Here is a 20673-nt window from a genome sequence, read left to right on the forward strand (position 1 = left end):
GGGCAGGGCCTGCTGGATAAGATTGCAGTTGATAGCAGAAAGTGTGTGTGTGCGCTTGGGGCTCCTCTGGGTAAACCCTGCGCTGGGCAGCCTGGCCTTTCAGTGGCTCTGTGCTGGGGCATGGCAGGCATGGGAGAGACCAACCAGAGCCCCTCCTCAGCACCCTGTTACTCAGGCATGGAACTCTTAGTCACACCAGCCTCCTGCAAGGTTGTGCCTGGACCTTTAGGTGCTTGATCCATTTGTAATGATGCCAGGAACCAACAGCCACAAAGGTTTCTGCCAGCTGGCTCTGCGACAATCCGTGCTGGTAGGAAGGCGTCAAGTTGGGACTAGGGCCAGGCTGTGTGACACTGGACAGACACTTGCCTGAGTTTTGGCGCCCTTGACTTCAACATCTCACTTGAGCAAAATAATCTCTAAGATGTTTCTCAGCTCTAAAATTCAGTCCCAGATGTAGAAAAGGCTAATTGTCACAAGTTACCGAAATCGAATATAATCATTCTTGACATCTCCATTCACCAGATAGCCAATAATCATAAATTGATCCCCTACCAGATAGTTTCCCAGAGCTGCTAAGAGGCTGCTAAGAAGGGATCACTCACAAACTTCATTATCCCACCCAGCCAGCATTAACCTGGTGTGTCAGATGCCATGGTCTTGCAGGCATCTGCAGAGGGAAAGGCCCCAGTGTGGGCCCTAGAACCTCAGGGGCCAGGGAAGCAGAGGCAGGCTAGGGAAAGGAACCCTCAGAGAGAGGCAGACCAAGGACCACAGTGTCCCTGACCTGGGGGGTCGTGGGCTGGCCAGGGAAGGCTTTGCAGGCAATACCGCCTGACCCAAGGCCTTGACAGGACCAGAGTCACCTGCACTGGGGAAGTGGGGTTGAGGAGATCTGTGCTCCAGTGTCAGGAGCGCGTTGAGGGGCAGGAAGGAAGCCATCAGGAGTTTGTGTCCCATGCCGGGGGAGCAGAGTGGAAGTGAGGACATCAGAGGCTCTGCGCAGGGATCTGGCTTGATCCTGAGAACAGGGGAGGGGAGCCCAGGAAGGGTTTTGAGCAGGTGCTGATGTGACCAGGTTTCAGTTTTAGAAGAGCTGAGAGGAAGGAATGAGACCATGGCCATGGGGAGCCGGGGGCTGCTGCAGTATTTACAGTTAAGCCAGGTGAGAAATGGCGAGGGTTGACCTGCACCTCAGGGATAGATTCTAGAGATTTAAAGAGATCCACCAGATTGGTTTATGTCACTGAGTGGGTATAACAGGCAAGATGGACCAGAGGAAAGAACTGAAAATGATCTTGGCCATGACCTGGTTCCACCCTCTCACTGCAGAGGTCCATAATGTGTCCACGTGGTGAGTGGCAGGACCAGGTCGGGGACCCAGGTTCCCCGACACCCTCTGTGTGTTCCTTACCCTCAGCCAGGGTGCATGTCCCCTCCTGGGAGATTCTGCCAGGTGAACCAGAGCTCTGCTGGGCATGCAGCTCAGCAGGGAGGCAAGGCTGCGTCTAAGGGAGGATGAGCCTCCCGCCTCGTTTTGTCCTGGAAAGTCCAGAAGGACTCTGTTCCTGCTTGTGGGGCCTGAGACCCTCCTGCCCCCATGGGATGGGGTGAGCGGGCAAGTCCACTCTGATGGACTTGCCTAGACTTTCAAGTCCACTGGGCATGAAAATACTCAGCAGCTTCCCGTGGGGGTGCGAGTTCCCTGTGGCCAGGATTTCGGGGTTTCTGCTGTCTCTTTGTTTTGGATCGCTGCCACAGCCTGGATGCCCAGCATCCAGAGCAGGGCACCCATAGCCAGGTTAGTTCCATTGAGGGAGAGGCTGAGCTGTTTTTTCCACTTGACGTTTAATGTTATACTCAAGCCCTGTGTCATCTTCATCACAAACGCCTTCTCATTGGCTGTGGTCCTTCTGTTCCTTGTGCTCTCAGATATTAATAGGCACATGTGACTGTGCAGTTTGTGGTGCCGAGAAGGTGGCGTGACCAGGCGTGTGGGTGCACGTGTATGAGTCCGTGTGTGTGTGCCCACACACGTGTATTTGTGCATTCCTGCTGCATTCGGGCCTTGCTCAATGCCGTCTCCCGCCACCCAGGTCTGAGTACAGTGGCTCCTCCAGTTCACTATGGACCCCCGGTCCCTACCACTGTGATCCCCCTGCCTCCTGGGACCCATCTACTCTTCGCCCAGACAGGGAAGATAGAGCGCCTTCCCCTGGAGGGAAGCACCATGACCAAGTCGGAAGCCAAGACACTGCTTCACGCCCCGGTGAGTGTTGGCTGATGGCACTTCAGTGACAATTTCTGCTTCCATGACCTGGAGCAACAAGCAGGGTGTGGTCAGACCAGGGACTGGGACTAGATCCCTGGACCTAGGGCCTCTTCATTCTGTGTGACCCTGGGTGTCTATCTCTAAATAAGACCACTTTACTTCTAAGTCCCCTCCCCTCCCTCCAGAAGATTCAAGGGTGGGAACAGAAACGGAATGCCTGCTAGAGACCACTTTGGAATCTGACCCCTAGTGGAGGGCATCACCTGTGCTTACTGTATCTTATCTGCGAGCATCTGTCAGGTTTGATCTCACCATCCCTGCTAAATTCACAAAATGACTCATCTTTTGGCAGCAACTCAACTCAAGATCTTCATGTCTGCCTGGAGGCAGTAACCAGAGCTTTTCAAAGCTTCAAAGATGTGTTTTGTGAGCTAGGGAATTTTTGTCTGTTAGATAGAGGTCGGACACTCTGAGAAGCTGTTGTTTTATCTGGGATCCTGACCTTCTGCCAGGAAATCAAACTTAAGACCTGGTGGAGGCTTCCAACTGTGGACTACAGGGGTGCCAGGACACTGGTGGGCCATCAGGGTCCTCTAAGGAGGGGAGAAGTAGCAGTGAGTGGTCCATCAGGCCTTGGAGATTGGCCTTGGAGATGAAAGTCCAGCAGAAATCCTCATCACCCCTCAGTGCTGGTTGCAGAGCCTTCTTGAAAATTCTGGATAGAAATGTTGCTTTCTTCTCGTCTTCCTTCCCCACTCCCCTGTCTCTGCTGCCTGCCCTATTTTCTCTTCCTGCATCAATCTCCACATCATAGGTACCACACACGGCCACACCGCTCTTCTTTTTGACCAAGGTCAAAAAAAGTCTGCAAAGTAAAAATGCTTCTTTTTTAAAATTTTATTTTATTGAAGTATAGTTGATTTACAATGTCGTGTTAATTTCTGTTGTACAGCAAAGTGACTCCGTTATACACACACACACATATATACATGGTTTTTCACACCCTTTTCCATTATAGTTTCTCACAGGATATTGAATGTAGTTCCCTATGCTATACAGTAGGGCCTTGTTGTTTATCCATTCTCTACACAATAGTTTTTATCTGCTAATCCCAAACTCCCGTTCCTGCCCCTTCACACCCCACTGCCCTGGCGACCACAAGTCTGCTCTCTGTCTGGGTGTGTTTCTGTTTCATAGATAAGCTCACTTGTGTCATATTTTAGATTCCACATGTGAGTGATGTCGTATGGTATTCATCTTTCTGTTTCTGGCTTACTAACTTACTAGAGATGGTAATCTTTAGGTCCATCCATGGTAAAAAATGCTTTTCAAAAGCCTCTTGCAAAGCAGCCTTGATTGTTCTTCCCCAGCACAAAGCCCTCTGATGGATTCCCCTTTCACCCAGAGGGAAAAAAAATCAGTTATTTTCGTGGCCTTTGGCTACCTGTCCCAACCCCATTTCCTGCAGCTGCCCCCTCACTCACTGGCCGCAGCCCTCTGGCCTTCCAGCTGATCCTCAACTCGCCGCACACACGTGCACCTCAGGGCATTTGCATCTGCTGGCCCCTGCCTGCAGTTTTCTCGCTCTAGACCCTGGCACGGCTCACATGTACGTTGCACGGTTGACATGTACATAGACACGGCCACATGTACCTTACACAAACTTCTGCTGCACATCACCTCTGGGAGAAGCCTGTCCTGGCTGCCCTGTTCAGACTGCAGCCTCCAGTCACCCTTCTCTGTCTTTTAGCAAACACTCAGCACTACTCCTCAGGGTACATGTTCTGTATCTCATGTATCTCTTCCCACCAAGAATAGAGACCTGGATGGACCTAATGTCTGTCATATAGAGTGAAATAAATCAGAGAAAAACAAGTATCATACACTAAAGCATGTGTGTGGAATCTAGGAAAATGGTACAGATGAACCTATTTGCAACACAGGAATAGACACAGGCATAGGGAACGGATGAGTGGATGGGGTGGGGTTGGGGGATGGCAGGCAAGATGAACTGGGAGATTGGGATTGACATGGGCACTCCCATGTGTAAAACAGATAGCTGATGGGAACCTGCTGTCTTGCACAGGGAGCTCAGCTCAGTGCTGTGATGACCTAGAGGGGATGGGCAGGAGCTCAGCTCAGTGCTGTGATGACCTAGAGGGGATGGGCAGCGGGGAGGTCCAAGAGAGAGGAGATAGCCGTATACCTATGGCTGATTCACTTTGTTGTGCAGCAGAAACTAACGCAGCATTGTAAAGCAGCTATACCCCAATTAAAAAAAAGACTGTAAGCACACCAAGACCAGAAGTTGTCCGTCTGTTTCATGGAGGTGTTTGTTTCAAATGCTGTTTCCAGACCCCAAACAGTGTTTGGCACTTGAGAAGTATTTACTGAAGGAATGCATAAGTGATCTTTATGATTTCCTATTACCTCACTGAAGCACAAATCCCTCAAGGGTCAATCATTGTTCTTCTCTTATATCCACCAGCACACACTCCCAGGTAGTAGGAGTCGGGAAAGCCATTCCCCCAACACCCAGGGGAGAGGCTTAAATGTCAAATGAGGCTGTGAGAAGCAGGAAACTGAGATGTGATCCATGGAGGGGAAGGTGCTGAAACAATATTCACTGTGTCTTTCCTATCTATTATCTATCTATCAATCATTTATCCATTTATGGATACATCCATCTAGCTATCTGTTTTTACCACCTAGGTATTTTAGTTTAACTGTACCTAATGCCACCGTTCAGTGGCATTAAATCCCACCGTCATCACCATCCATTGTCCCAAACTGAAACTCTGGATCCATTCACTAATGCTCCCTCCTCCTCCACCAGTCTTCTGCAACCTCATTCTACTTTCTATGAATTAGCCTGTTCTAGGGAAACTCCTCTAAGTGGAATCATGCAGTGCTTGGTCTCTTGTAACTGGCTTACTTCACTTAACATAATATCTTGAGATTTCATCCATATTGTGACATGTGTCAGAATTTTCTTCCTTTTTATGACTGAGTAATAGTCCATCATATGGATATTTCATATTTTGTTTATCTGTTCATCAGTGGAGAACTTGGGCTGCTTCTGCTTTTTGACTATTGTGATTAATGTTTCTATAAACATGGGTTTATAAACATCTGTTCAAGTCCTTACTTTCACTTCTTTTGGAAATAAACCAGACATGAAATTACATGGTAATTCTACTTTTAATTTTTTGAGGAACTGCCATACTGTTTTCCTTAGCAACTGCACCATTTTGCATTCCCACCACCAGAGCACAAAAATTCCAAATTTCCCTGCTACTTTGCTAACACATTATTATTTTTTTTTAATTGTAGCCATACTAATATGTGTGAAGTGGTATTTTGTGATTTTGATTTGCATTTCTCTAGTTGGTAAAGAATGCATCTGCAATGCAGGAGACCCCAGTTCAATTCCTGGATCAGGAAGATCCCCTGGAGAAAGGATAGGCTACCCCCTCCAGTATTATTGGGCTTCCCTTGTAGCTCAGCTGGTAAAGAATCCTCCTGCAATGTGGGAGACCTGGGTTCGATCCCTGGATTGGGAAGATCCCCTGGAGAAGGGAAAGGCTACCCACTCCAGGATTCTGGCCTGGAGAATTCCATGGACTATATAATCCATGGGGTCACAAAGAGTTGGACACGACTGAGTGACTTTCACTTCACATTCACAAGGATTGTGAATGAGATGTTCAGGTCAGTTCAGTTCAGTTGCTCAGTCCTGTCCGACTCTTTGCAACCCCATGGACTGCAGACGCCAGGCCTCCCTGTCCATCACCAACTCTCAGAGCTTACTCAAACTCATGTCCATTCAGTCGGTGATGCCGTCCAACCATCTCATCCTCTGTCATCCCCTTCTCCTCCCACCTTCAATCTTTCCCAGCATCAGAGTCTTTTCCAATGAGTCACTTCTTTGTATCAGGTGGTCAGAGTATTGGAGTTTCAGCTTCAGCATCAGTGCTTCCAATGAGTATTCAGGACCTATTTCCTTTAGGATGGACTGGTTGGATCTCCTTGCAGTCCAAGGGACTCTCAAGAGTCTCCTCCAACACCACAGTTCAAAAGCATCAATTCTTTGGTGCTCAGCTTTCTTTATAGTCCAACTCTCACATCCATACATGACCACTGGAAAAACCATAGCTTTGACTAGATGGACATTTGTTAGCATCTTTTCATGTGCTTAAGGGCCACTTATATATCTTCTTTGGAAAAATATCTATTCATATCCTTTGCCCATTTTGTGGTTATTTTGTTGTTGTTACTGAGCTGTAGGAGTTCTTCATATATTTTATCAACCCCTCATCAGATACATGACTTGCAAATATTTCCTCACCTTCCATGAGTTGGTTACCTTTTCACTTTGTTGACTGTATCTTTTACTGAACAAAAGTTTTCCATTTTGATAAGATCCAATTTATCTATTTTTTGCTTTTGATGTCATAGCCAAGAAATTATTGCCAAATCAAACACTATGAGGCTTTCAACCATGTTTTCTTCTAAGAAATTTATAGTTTTAATGGTTACATTTGGGTTTCTGATTCATCTTGAGCTTATTTTTGTATACGGTGTAAGGTGAGGGTCTCTGTGTCCTTTATGACCTGACCTCTAAAGGGGAAGTGTGTGCTGATAACTGGTTCTCTCCTAAAACATCTTCCTGGTCTTTTACTTCTGTGGTGTCCAGGGGCTTTACTTATGTTTCCATATATATTTTCGAGTGAACTTGTAAGTTTCTACTTTATAAAAAGGAAAGAAAGAAAAGCCTTCTGGGATTTTGATATGGATAGCATTGGATCTTTGATCCATTAAACTAACATCTCTTCATTTATTTGCATCTTCTTTAATTTTGGTATGCAATGTCTTATAGTATTCAGCCTAAAATATTTTGGTTTTGTTGCTATTATAAACATTATTATCTTAAAATCCTACTTCTTGCTGGTATGTTGAAATACAGTTTTATGTTGATCTTGGATTCTGAAACCTTGCTAGATTCAATTATTAATTAAAATATTAGTATAGATTCCCCAGGAGTTTCTACATAAATAATCATATTGTCTTAAAATAGAATCATTTTACTTCTTCCTTTCCAATATTTATGTGTTTTATTTCTTTTTTATGATCTTCAGTTTGTCAAAGGTTTCTTAGATAATATACAAAAAGCATTATCCATAAAAGAATAATAAATTGGACTTTACAAAAATTGAAAACTTTTGCTCCCAAAAAACATCATTTAAGAAAATGAAAAAGTGCTATTTGCTGAGAGAAACTGAAGCAGGTTGCCATGCCCTCCTCCAGGGCATCTTCCTGACCCAGGGATCAAACCCATGTGTCTTACGTCTCCTGCTTTGGCAGATGGGTTTTTTACCACCAGCGCCACCTGGGAAGCCCCATACGTATACATACTTATATGACAACAGGTTTTTATCTGAAGTTTATAAAAAACTCCTGCCACTCGATAATTTAATTTTAAAAATGGACAAAAGACTCGAAGACACTTCATTTTGAAAGGTGTCCAAATGCCTGTAAGCACATGAAAGATCCCTACTATCATGAGGCGCGAGTAGAGGGACCCTCTCACCACTGGTCTACACTTCCAGGGTAAAGTCATCATCGGACTGGCCTTCGACTGTGTGGACAAGATGGTTTACTGGACCGACATCAGTCAACCTTCCATCGGGAGAGCCAGTCTGCATGGCGGAGAGCCAGCCACCATCGTTCGACAAGGTGGGCAAGCAAGCATTCTGGGTTTTGCTTTTAGTAGCCCACGTGGCTCTTGGGGGAGAGAGCAGAGTCGTGTGGTGTATGGTTGCTTGCAGGATATGGTGATTGGAGATGGGTTGGGTTCTCGGGCCCAAACATCACCCTTTCTAGCCTTCTCTGAATAGTCCAAGGACTCATCACTAAATCATGAACATCTTAGCTGGGATGTGTTGCTGAAATAAAATTAAAACAGGGTAAGTGTCCATGCCTGTCTCTGAAAGCGTATGTAGCCAGTTTTAAGGAATAATAAAGGCTAAACTCAACCATCTGGTTTGGATATATGCATCTCCCTCTGGCTGCTGAGCCTCGAGTTGATTCTCAGACTGTCTGCCCCTTGGGGTGGTCCATGAGGCAATAAACAGAAAAATCATAAAGATGGGAGGGTCACAAGCATATTGGCAAATACTGTCCCTGAGAGGTGAGTCTATTCCCAAGACAGTTTTCAATTTGAAGGGTTATCACTTCAACCTGTAACCTCATGGTGGGGTGGGTCTCCTCTATTCCATCTCACCCTCACTGGACCTTGCTCAGATTGCCAGAGGAGTACAGCAAAGTAGGCTGAACTTTTACAGATATTTCTGTTTCTGTTGCATCACTAATGGTAAACCACATGACACTTTGGCACAGCCTACCCCTTAACATTTAACCTCAATTCCTTAACTTATGGGTGCCAATTTAAGCCAAGGACTCTATTATTTTAATGCCTACAGTCAATAAGTCAAGACTATTTTAAATGAATATGTTTTATCAAGATTCAAGTCCATTATGACAAAAAGTCCAAGGACCTGTAAAAATTCTCCTCTACTGAAAAGGTCAAATATTGCACATTGCTCAGTCTGTGACTTAACCAGCTGCCTTGCAGATATTTTCAGTCAAAAAACATTGCCTTGCCAATGAGATGTGCTATGTAAAATCATCTTGTTTTCTCTGCAAAACACTCAAAGGTACATCTTTAAGGACTTCCTGGCTTGGGGGAAAAAGCAAAGATACATCTTTAAAATATTTGAGCCTCTTTGGTATTTCTTTTTACTGATGCTTGGGGCTGAGTGTTATTGTTCAGTTGCCAAGTTGTGTCTGACTCTTTGCAACCCCATGGACTGCAGCATGCCAGGCCTCCCTGTCCCTTACCATCTCCTGGAGTTTGCTCAAACTCATGTCCATTGAGTCAGTGATGCCATCCAACCATCTCATTCTCTGTCATCCCCTTCTCTTCCTGCCTTCAGTCTTTCCCAGCATCAGGGTCTTTTCCAATGAGTCTGCTTTTAGCATCAAGTGGCTTAAGTTTTGGAGCTTCAGCTTCAGCATCAGTCCTTCCAGTGAATATTCAGGTTGATTTCCTTTAGGATTGGCTGGTTTGATCTCCTTGCAGTCCAAAGAACTCTCAAGAGTCCTCTCCAGCACCACAATTCAAAAGTATCAGTTCTTTGGCACTCAGCCCTCTTTATGGTCCAACGCTCACATCTGAATATGACTCCTGGAAAAACCAAAGCCTTGACTAGACGAACCTTTGTCAGCAAAGTCATGTCTCTGTTTTTTAATACTCTGTCTAGGTTTGTCATAGCTTTTCTTCCAAGGGCTAGGTGTAGCTTTTCTAATTTAACATCTCTCTAACAACTTTTGATAGTGTCAGAAGTGCCTGTGGAACAGCCGCTGGGATATATTTTTCCTTCCTTGGCTCCTTCATAAGAGATAATATAGCAGGAATTAAGCTGAGGTTGAGTTACACAGGTCGACTATGGACACAGACCTCAAATACTTTTCTGGAAGCCAACGTGCTATTTAAATAATGTCTGCTAGTTTTCATGGCTTGCTTTAATGAATAGAATGAAGTTTCTAATGAATACAAGTTTGAAGATGACTTTTTGCATCTTAATGCTGTTGAAAATGTTGTTTCTATTATCTGTAATTTGACTTCAAAACCCACAGGAAGTGGGGAGTAGGTCATCGTTTGCTATTTCCTGTTGTTTTTGGAACTGATAATGATCCAAGAAAGCATTAAGACCAGTAAGAAACATTCCAGACAAAAGCCCACTGTGAAAATACAGAATTAAATCAGAATGTGATCTTTGTAGAAGAAAGATCACTAGGAATACATTGTCCTTTTAATTTCAAAAAAGAGAAAGAAGCTTCCACTTACATTCTCATCATGGTATTTTCCTAGCGAGTGAAAATGGTAGTGGGTATCTTTTCTTTTTCTTCCTAATTTCATAATGTCTGAATCCCGGGCTTCTCTGTTTTTCCTTGAGTTAAAGTCCTAGCCAGATATCTTTAATAAGTATCATCATCTGTTTCCTTTTGATATAATCAGTGTGGAATATATAGCCCTGCAATTTTCCCATCTTGTCCTGACTCACAGTAAAGGATGAGGTTTTCCAGGCCTTTCCTTTTGGCTCCTTAGCCTTTAAAGAAGTTTTTTTCTGGTTGGGGGAGGAGTTCTGGTTGCTCTTGGGTTTGACGTCAAGACCAGGCTGTTTCTAAAAAGACAATTGGCATGGAGTTCCTTCCGGGAACTTGTAAAGATACTCTTGTTAAACAGTCTTCCCTGGTCCCACCATGTCTGAATAGCCTGTGCCTCTCAGACAGGATGTACTCGTTCCAAATATACCCTAGAATGATTTCTTCTGATTTTGTCTGAAGGTCTGAAGGGGTCTTTGGAAGTCAGTCTCATTGTCCCTTTGCCTCCAAGGATGTGGGAAATATTTTCAGTTGGTTCAGTCGCTCAGTTGTGTCCGACTCTTTGTGACCCCATGGACTGCAGCACACCAGGCTTCCCTGTCCATCACCAACTCCCGGAGCTTACCCAAACTCATGTCCATTGAGTCAGTGATGCCATCCAACCATCTCATCCTCTGTCATGCCCTTCTCCTCCCACCTTCAATCTTTCCCAGCTTCAGGGTCTTTCAAATGAGTCAGTTCTTCGCATCAGGTGGCCAAAATATTAGAGCTTCATCTTCAGCATCAGTCCTTCCAATGAATATTCAGGACCTATTTCCTTTAGGATGGACCGGTTGGATCTGCTTGCTGTCCAAAGAACTCTCAAGAGTCTTCTCCAACACCACAGTTCAAAAGCATCAGTTCTTTGGCACTCAGCTTTCTTTATAGTCCAACTCTCTCATCCATACATGACTACTGGAAAAACCATAGCTTTGACTAGATGGAGCTTTGTTAGCAAAGTAATGTCTCTGCTTTTTATTATGCTGTCTAGGTTGGTCATAGCTTTTCTTCCAAGGAGCAAGTGTCTTTTAATTTCATGGCTGCAGTCAGCATCTGCAGGGATTTTGGAGCCCCACAAAATAAAGTCTGTCACTGTTTCCATTGTTTCCCCATCTACTTGCCATGAAGTGATGGGACCAGATGCCATGATCTTCGTTTTCTGAATGTTGAGTTTTAAACCAGCATTTTCACTCTCTTCTTTCATTAAGAGGCTCTTTAGTTCTTCTTCGCTTTCTGCCATAAGGGTGGTGTCATCTGCATATCTGAGGTTATTGCTATTTCTCCTGGCAATCTTGATTCCAGCTTGTGCTTCATCCAGCCCGGCATTTCTCATGATGTTCTCTGCATATATAAGTTTAAATAAACAGGGTGACAATATACATCCTTGATGTTGTCCTTTCCCCATTTGGAACCAGTTTGTTATACTTTATAAATCTTTGCTTTGGGTTGGAATAATAAAGACCTTGTTTAGAATTAGAAACAATTGTTTCTAACTCTTAATAAGCTTTCTCTGGTGGGAGTCCTTCAGGGGGGCTTGGATGTTTCCATCATTCATAGTCATGATCATCGTAGGAGTTTAGTGAAAGCTGATACGGAGGGGGCTGAGGGTTGGGACTGCTTCGCTATTGATGAAAGAACACAGTGTTGCAGGGCTGGTTTCATACCAAGTCCCTGGGGCAGGGTAGCTCCATCCTTGGCTCTTCCCCTTCCTGTTACCACTTCCAGCCATACTAAATGACCTTCACCTCCATAATCAGCAGAGGGGAAGAGTCCAAGGTGACCCCAGTAAAACCCTTTGGTTGTATTTATAGTCAGGAAACCATTGCAGTCTTGAACTCCTGATTAGGTTTGGTGGGTGCTAAAGGCTCCCATTGCAGTCAGCTTATACTGTGGTAACCCCTGGCTTGAAAATCAGTTACTTAGAGCCTAGTAAAGACTTCTGGGGTGTTATTTGCAATCACTGATACCCCTTCTTTGTACTCTTAACACTTGTATGAAAGTAATAACAGCTGTGATTTCTTGCATATATTATTTCTTGGCAATGACCTATTTTCCCCCGTTAATGAATAAGATAAGTCTGTCCCATTCCCCATCTTTAGATCTTCCTGTGCCTCCCCTTTACATAAGAGATAAGCTCTAAGCTTGTTAACACATGCATCCTAACTTCATCTCTGGCCACTCTCCACCCTCGGGGTCTCCAGCCACACAGAATGACATTGTATACTTCAAGCCATATCCATTCTTCCTTTATATCAGTGTACTGGTCTCACTACTCGGAAAACCTTGACCAGGGTCTTTGCCTGAGAAAGTCCTGTTGCTCCTGCAGTAGCCAGCCTTATGAGGCATTGCCTCCCCCAGGAAGTGTTCCTTGGTCTCCCCAGGCTAAGTCCAGTGTTCCTGCTCCATGCTCCCACAGAGCCTGGAACTCAGTCTGAATTGTGCTTGGCCGTGGGCTCCTTGAACAACCACAGCTGCAGCATCCGTATGGGTCGGGTTCCCAGTATGGTACACATCCGTCCATTCGCCATATGGACATCCATCAAGGGAACGAGTAGCCCCGTAACGTTTGTCACTAAGTGTTGTTTATCTTAACAAGCATTTAACACTCCCATTGGTTTTCTCAAAGTGCAAGGGTTGGATGCCAGATGAAAAAGCGCTGAGTAATCAGAAAAACCTCATCTTACTCGTTTAAAAAAAACATCAGTAATGTTTGGTGTTTACTTCCAGATCTTGGCAGCCCCGAAGGCATTGCTCTTGACCACCTTGGGCGCAACATCTTCTGGACGGATTCTCAACTGGATCGGATCGAAGTTGCGAAGCTAGATGGGACCCAGCGCCGGGTGCTGTTTGAGACTGACTTGGTGAATCCCAGAGGCATCGTAACAGATTCCGTGAGAGGGTGCGTGCATGCTAAGTCGCTTCAGTCGTGTCCAGCTCTGTGTGACCCTGTGGACTATAGCCCGCCAGGCTCCTCTGTCCTTGGAATTCTCCAGGCAAGGACACTGGGATGGGATCTTGCCACCAGGGAAGCCCCTGTGAAAGGGTATCTCTGTGTAAATCTGTGTGTGTGTCTCTTCTATTTGCATCTGCCCTTGTGCATATTCTCAAAGTTCGACTGTAACTCCAGCATTGCTGTCCTGAAATGAATGAGTTTAGGATGAATGAGGCCACAATTGGTGGCTTCTAGATATCTGAGGTGAAGCCAGAACATTTATTATAATCCACTGGAATCATGAACTCAGTACCATGCTCCACTTTCAAATCTTCTACCAAGAGCTTTGTAAGTTGACGGCTCAGAAATTGGATATTTCCACTTGGATTGAATGTTAATCAAATATTTGAGTTGTATCAACCCCAGAAGAATATCAAGGGAGCATCAGTGTCCCCCTGGGGCTCCTTCCGGGGGCCCAACCCAGCATGAACACCTTGGAGGCCCTCCCTAGGGGTTTTGTGAGCACATTCTTTCCCTCACTGCAGGCTCTGAGTCTTACACCCTAGGCCCATGTCTCCTTGATGCTTTGACGTGAGACCACATCTCTTGTTCTGTGGCTGTTTGGCCGCCTCTCTGATTTCAGGTGCCTTGACCACTTATCCTGCCAGCATTGCTTCTGGGCTTCATCCTCTGGGTCTGCTGTGCCTTCCTGAGTGCTGACAGCATGTGAGAATCCACATGTGTTTATGTCAGTTATGGTGCTCTGTTTTTAAAAAACAGTTTCATTGAGATATGTCAGTTATATTTAAGGGAAGTGAAGTTGTTATTAACAGAACAATTCAAGTGAAAAACCAAATAGAAGGATCTTTACAAAGGCAATGTGTCTTGGCACCTCCAGATCCTTTATAGCCATTAATTTTTATTTTATTTTTAAATTTCTTGGTTGCACTGTATGACCTGCAGGATCTTAATTCCCTGGCCAGGTATTGAACTCATGCCCCCTGCAGTGGAAATGCAAAGTTCTAACCCCTGGACTGCCAGGGAATTCCCTATCATAGGTTCTTTTTAAGTGTCTTTAAGTGAACTTTTTCTCATACATCTTCATTGTTTCTCTTCCGCTTTCATTTCCTTTTGCTCCAGGAATCTTTATTGGACGGATTGGAACAGAGATAACCCCAAAATTGAAACTTCCTACATGGATGGCACAAACCGGAGGATCCTGGTGCAGGACGACCTGGGCTTGCCCAATGGGCTGACCTTCGATGCCTACTCGTCTCAGCTCTGCTGGGTGGATGCAGGTGACGGAAAGCCCCAGGCCTGGCTCCTGGGTTTTTTACCGTTTTTTACCAAATAATCATTGTTACCCACTGTACTATCAAGAGTAGCTATTGTGGGGAATAAGGCATAAGATAACTGCTTTTTTTCTGCACAAACATCAGCTGCATATCTTTGCTCTAAAACTGTTTCCCTCAGCTTGATGTAGCCCAGGGAGTATTCTCAATCTTCCAGGTCAGGGGTCAGCAAACTACAGCCTTGGGCCAAATGGTTTGGCCACCTGTTTTGGTATAACCTGGGAGCTGTAAAAGGTTTTCACATTTTTAAATGTTACATTTTAAAAGCTTATGCAAATTCTTATATAATGTCCTCGATTTCACCTCTTGGCTCACACAACCTAAAATAGTTACTATCTGGCCCTTTAAGAAAAAGTTTGCTGACCCCCAAGAGCCTGTCCTCATCCTGGTACCTATTAAGCAATTCATGACTTACATTTTTGTAGCTCCTGCTTGTCCCCAAGGAGGGCTAAGGCAGGACTTGAAGCCAAGGAAGATAAAGTAAGGCAGTCCCGATGTGTGCTCCTGCCTGGGCAGATATGGGGTGCCCCTGATGTGGGCAGGATGCTCAGTTGGGAAAGAATGTCAGGCATCCATCAAGTCTCTGTTGAGTTCCTCCTTTGTTCTAGACTCTGTGAGGTGCCACGGGAGATGCAGGAAGTAAAGCAGCACAGTTAAGTGAAAACCCAAGCCTTAAGTTGGTCATAATGCAGCCACTGATGCGCGGCTGTGCGTACCTGCTCACCCAGTGGGAGCAGCTTAGCAATTCTAAGGGCTCTGAAAACAGGGAGGGGAGGTCTAGAGGAGCTTCAGGCAGGAGGGATTTGAACAGAAGCTGGAAGATGGCATCCTTCTTCCTAAGCCCCTGGCTGCTCCAGAAATGGGTGAGATGGGGTGCTCTTCCTCTGCTCTGGCTCCCTTCTCCCCGTCAGAACCAGGTGTGGGTACCGGATGGAGGTGGGACTGAGCAGTGAGAGGGGCGTGGGAGGATAACAGACAGCTTCCCAGTTTAGGAGAGCACATCTTGTGTCCTCTTGGATCTGAGCGTGTAACATTTGCCCTCCTTGCTTTTCGTTTTGGACACAAAGGGGCCATTTCTTGTGTGAACAATGGGCGACTTGTTCTCATCCCACACAGGCGCCCACCGGGCCGAGTGCCTGAAGCCTGGTCAGTCCAGCAGACGCAAGGTTCTTGAAGGGCTGCAGTATCCTTTCGCCGTTACGAGCTTTGGGAAGAATCTGTACTACACAGACTGGAAGACGTACGTCAGCTGCTGCAGCGCGGGGGCTGGGGGACCTGCCTTGCTGCCCTCTCTGGAGGCCACACCCTTTCCAAGCAGCTTCTTGGCTTGACCTTCCCGCCTCCAGAGATGCCCCCTCTGCCTCGCCCTCTGGTTGTCAGAGAGGAGGGCAAGGAAGGAGAGGGCAGTAACCCTAGGGAAGTAGGGGGTGCCATGTATCATCTAGATGCTCTTGGATGGGCAGCTTCAAGTCCATAAATGGGGACTTGCTGCGTGTGTCCCTTCTCTCCCTAGGAGAGACCGTGCCTACTCCATGCCACTATTTTATTATAATTCTTATACTGCAGTATTCCCAAAGCTCCTTCTTGACCTTTCCTGCAGAAAAGTAGGCTTAAACCAAGCAAGCGGCTGTGGCAGGAGCTTCAATATAGAAAGTGGATTTCCCAGCTTGGGATTTAGAGCCAGAGGGCAGAGCTAGCTGACCTTCGTCCTTTCTTTAAGAAGCCAGAGAATTGCAGGCTTCAGGAAGAGGGAGGGATGGCTAGGAAGTAAGGCCAGTGTATCTGTTTGGTTTTTTGTGTGTCTGTCTGTGCTGTCTTGTCTGATTCTTTGCCACCCCACAGACTGTAGCCCACCAGGCTTCTCTGTCCATGGGATTTCCCTGGCAAGAATACTTGAGTGGGTTGCCATTTCCTCCTCCAGGGGATATTCCCAACCCAGAGATCAAACCCACGTCTCCTGTGTCTCCTGCATGGGCAGGCAGATTCTTGGCTGTCTGAGCCACCTGGGAAGCCATTTATGGCCTCCAATTTATCCCCCAAGGGCTTCCCTGGTGGCTCAGATGGTAAAGAATCCACCTGCAATGCAGGAGACCCAGGTTCAATCCCAGGGTCGGGAAGATCCCCCGGAGAAGAGAATAGCTACCCACTCCAGTGTTCTTGCCTGGAGAATCCCATGGACAGAGGAGCCTGGCAGGTTACAGTCCATGGGGTCACAAAGAGTCAGACAGGACCGAGAGACTAACGCGTTCACTTTATCCTCCAAGCGACAAAAGAGGTTGCCCTGTAGAGAAAAGTTCAAGCCATTAGATGTGTTTTTTGTTAGTATATTTTTGGGTTTTGTTTGTATGGCTATGCCGCATAGCATGAGGGATCAAACCACGCCCCCTGCATTGAAAGTGAAGAGTCTTATCCACTGGACCATCAGGGAAATCCTGCTGTTAGATGCGTTTTAACTTTCCATCCTTTGTAGGAATTCTGTGGTCGCTGTAGATCTCGCTGTTTCCAAAGAGACGGATTCCTTCCACCCCCACAAGCAGACCCGGCTCTATGGCATCACTTCCGCCCTGTCTCAGTGTCCTGAAGGTAACTCACCTGTGCTCTATGTAGTCAGGGGCTGGGTTGGCCCCTGGGGCTCAGAGCCCACACTCTGGCTGCCCCCTATGTGGCCTGTGGTAGCCCTGATCACAGGGCAGGTGAGACCTAGTCCATTCCATCAAGGGTCTTCATTAATTAGTGGGTAAACCAGATGAATCAACAGAAAATGTTAGGGAATGAAGTGGATAGTGGATAAGGGTGAGGAGAAGTATTGACTCTTGGAGTGGGTCTAAAAGTATGCTGTCTTCAGGCTCCAAGGAGGAAAAGCAGTATTAGGGTCTCTCCTGCTTTAAAAGTTCATCCATTTGGCCAGACAGCAACAACAATAATTGATAGCAATAATAATTGCAAACATGGATGTGATACTTCCTGTGAGCTGGGTACATCCCGTGTATTAAAAGTCACTACGTGCTTTGTATCCACTGGTTCACTTAATCCTCATAGCAGCCCTATGAGGTAGGTGTTATTATTTTGCCCACTTTATAAATGAGGATACTGAAACCACTTGCCCAGAGTCACACGGTCACTTCCAGTGCTCGTGGCAGCAGACATGGGGGTAAGTTAGGCAGCCTGGCTGCAGAGTCTATGCTATGGCTCCCTCCTTCCTGGCTTCCCTCTTGCCCCCTAGGGAAGCGGCCAAGCTGCATAGAAAGCATATTCTGCTTTAAAATTCCAGCTCCATGTTATGACCAGACCTGAAAACCCCCCTGAGCTCTGCTAATAGCTTCGATGGTAAATCTGCATATCCCCCAGATCAGGAATCAAGGTTTTTGCACATTTGGCAAATCCTTAATGATGAGGAAACAGCTAGGAGATAAGCTGAGTTAAATTTTCTATACAGCTTCCTTGTTCTCCAGGACCCCCCCTAAGCTTGGCCTCCCAGAGACCAAACAGGGGGCTAGTATGGAGGTCACTCTCTCAACTGATCGAACCACTGAGCTTACTTCTGCCTTTTCCAGGTCACAACTACTGCTCAGTGAACAACGGTGGCTGCACCCACCTCTGCTTGGCCACCCCAGGAAGCAGGACCTGCCGTTGCCCTGACAATACCCTGGGAGTTGACTGTATTGAGCGGAAATGAAGAGTTCCTTGTGTGCTCTCCAAAGTATTTCACAGCAGCGCCCTTCTTGAAAGGGTCCAGACTGAAAACTGTCTGACCTGGTGGCTGAATGGCCACCAGGCCCAGGTCCAACCCAGCCTGAGCCCCAACAGCATTGCCTTCATTGTTCCCCAAAACACATGCCCTCAGCTTCTGGAATGGGAAAGCCTGTACTCCTACACAAAGTCTCCCTGACCCTAACCCTCAGACTAGCTTATACAGCCCTGAGTGAGGATTATATGCCCCATCCTTGTGCTGGAAACTGGCCCCAACCTTCATACCCCCATGGTGAGCAGAGCTTCTCATGGCCTGAGCTGCCCCCCTTCCTTGTGGCCTCACGAGCTCAGCCTCACTTTGAGACACCCATTGTTCCATCAGCTGCTGGACACATCAAGGCTGTGAGCGAAGGAGGGAGCTTGCTTTCCCACAGTTTTTCTTGGTGCTCTAATTTCCCTCTTTATACTCATAGCATTTAACCCTTGAGTTCTATATTACCTGCATCCTGCATCCTGCCCAAGGCAGGATGTGAGCAAGCCCTGCCTTTTGGTCAAAACTCACCGTGCCCAAAAGATATATGGGTATTTGGTGGATGACACTGAGCAGCCTCTCCCAGATAAGTTATTGGCATTTCTGAAGTAGTTGTTGGTAGGCAAAGGCTTAAATCAAGTGTGTCCAGAGAAATTCAAGGTGCAGAGTCAGATGTTTGAGGATGGGGATTTTATCGATGTGCCTTAAATTATACCAAAGATTACCAAAGTATTCCTCTTTATCCAAAGTACTTGGATCCTAGCATCTGGTTCTTTGGGCAGCACAGCCCCACTGCTGGCACCCGTGTCCAGCCTCCACGTGGAGACCCATCTGAGATACAGGCTGGGACTGGGGACCCCCTGAAGTCCCTCATCTCTGCCCTCCACCCATGAGAGCCAATCTGCAATCAATCGTGAGCTCTGTGCTCTTTTGTTCATCCTCCATCCATGGCCCTTGCTCACTGTAGTCTCATCCACAGACACAATCCAGGAAGGCCAAACTGTTTGTTCCTCATTGGTGTAATTAAAAGGACCATTACCACATTTCACATTTATGTTTCTAGAGCTTGTTTAGAAAACATCTCCTGACCATATATAGATAGTGGTATTTGGAGGCGGGGTGCGGTGACTGCTTCCCAAAGTCCTAAAAAAATGGAAATTTTGAATTGAAAGCTAAGGATAAGGAATTTGAGTCAGTGAAGATCGGGTTAAGGAAGTGAGAAGACTCAATGAAAAGTGAGAAGACTCTGTGAAAAGTATCACGAAGAGATTGATCAACAGCAGAAATGGAAAACCCAAGAGGAAGGATAAAGGAGGAGATTTAACAATAGCAATAAGAAAAGCTCTTAAACAATGCCAAAGAAAAAATGGTATGTTCCTTGCCAGAGGACATTTCTACACTTATGGACATGAAAGAATTTCCCTATTTTTCTCCTTAAGGAAGATATCCCTCTTCTAATCTGCAAACCTCAGTACCCTGAACTCCCCTGTACACACACTGCTTTTCTACAGCACATAGGAGCCTGAATGGAAAGAGCCTTTCCTTGAATAATTGGAGTTTGTTTTGAGAAGCAACTATATCCCCAAGAATCACAAGGTTTGGGGAACACATGAGTCTTTTATATAGCCCAACCACATAAATTAGTTTAACTTTCCTTTTCTATTTATCATTCCATATCCAACCCTTTATATCAAATGTTTTGTCATGATTTTTGTATAATGTTTATAACTTTTATTCATTTTGCTAGATTCATTCTAAAAATTTTTTAAACGGTAAATTCTTAAACTGTGGAAACAATTGAAGGTGCTTATTAACTGTTCCCCAGATTTGTACAAGTATTGGATAACTCCTTAAGTTTACAGCTGTATAAATTTTAGTGCAGAAAATAAACTTTTTTTGTTAAAAAAGTCTCCTTTTATCTTGTTCGAATGAAGATACTTAATCTCAGGAGGCAGATTCACAATGGAAAGACAGTCGTTTAATAATCTGCAAAACCTATTTAGCCCCTAGTGTTATAAGGGATGGTTTTTTCCTCCAAGTGAGTCCACAAACTTCAGTTCAGTTCAGTCACTCAGTCGTGTCCAACTCTTTGCGACCCCATGAACCACAGCACACTAGGCCTCCCTGTCCATCACCAACTCCCAGAGTTCACCCAAACTCATGTGCATTGAGTTGATGATGCCATCCAGCCATCTCATCGTCTGTCATCCCCTTCTCCTCCTACCCCCAATCCATCCCAGCATCAGGGTCTTTTCCAATGAGTCAGTTCTTCGCATGAGATGGCCAAAGTATTGGAGTTTCAGCCTCAGCATCAGTCCTTCCAATGAATACCCAGGACCAGTCTCCTTTAGGATGGACTGGTTGGATCTCCTTGCAGTCCAAGGGACTCTCAAGAGTCTTTTCCAACACC

General features: G+C 45.8%; 1 protein-coding gene across 2 annotated transcripts in view; it reads left to right on the forward strand.

The window, feature by feature from the left end:
- Positions 1 to 19556, forward strand: part of NID1 (nidogen 1) — a 97514-nt gene extending 77958 nt beyond the window's left edge. For both annotated transcript variants that reach the window (XM_086382814.1, XM_086382813.1), the window contains exons 14-20: positions 2097 to 2269; positions 7882 to 8008; positions 12986 to 13157; positions 14331 to 14488; positions 15659 to 15782; positions 17013 to 17125; positions 18097 to 19556. In XM_086382814.1, coding sequence (XP_086238940.1) covers positions 2097 to 2269; positions 7882 to 8008; positions 12986 to 13157; positions 14331 to 14488; positions 15659 to 15782; positions 17013 to 17125; positions 18097 to 18218 — 989 coding nt within the window. In that variant the 3' untranslated portion in view covers positions 18219 to 19556. The remainder of the gene's footprint in view (positions 1 to 2096; positions 2270 to 7881; positions 8009 to 12985; positions 13158 to 14330; positions 14489 to 15658; positions 15783 to 17012; positions 17126 to 18096) is intronic.
- The last annotated feature ends 1117 nt before the right edge of the window (positions 19557 to 20673 follow it).

The sequence above is a fragment of the Bos grunniens genome, chromosome 28 (genome assembly GCF_055505025.1).
Source record: "Bos grunniens cultivar Pamir isolate PY7600 chromosome 28, Bosgru_T2T1.0, whole genome shotgun sequence".
Taxonomy (NCBI): Eukaryota; Metazoa; Chordata; class Mammalia; order Artiodactyla; family Bovidae; genus Bos; species Bos grunniens.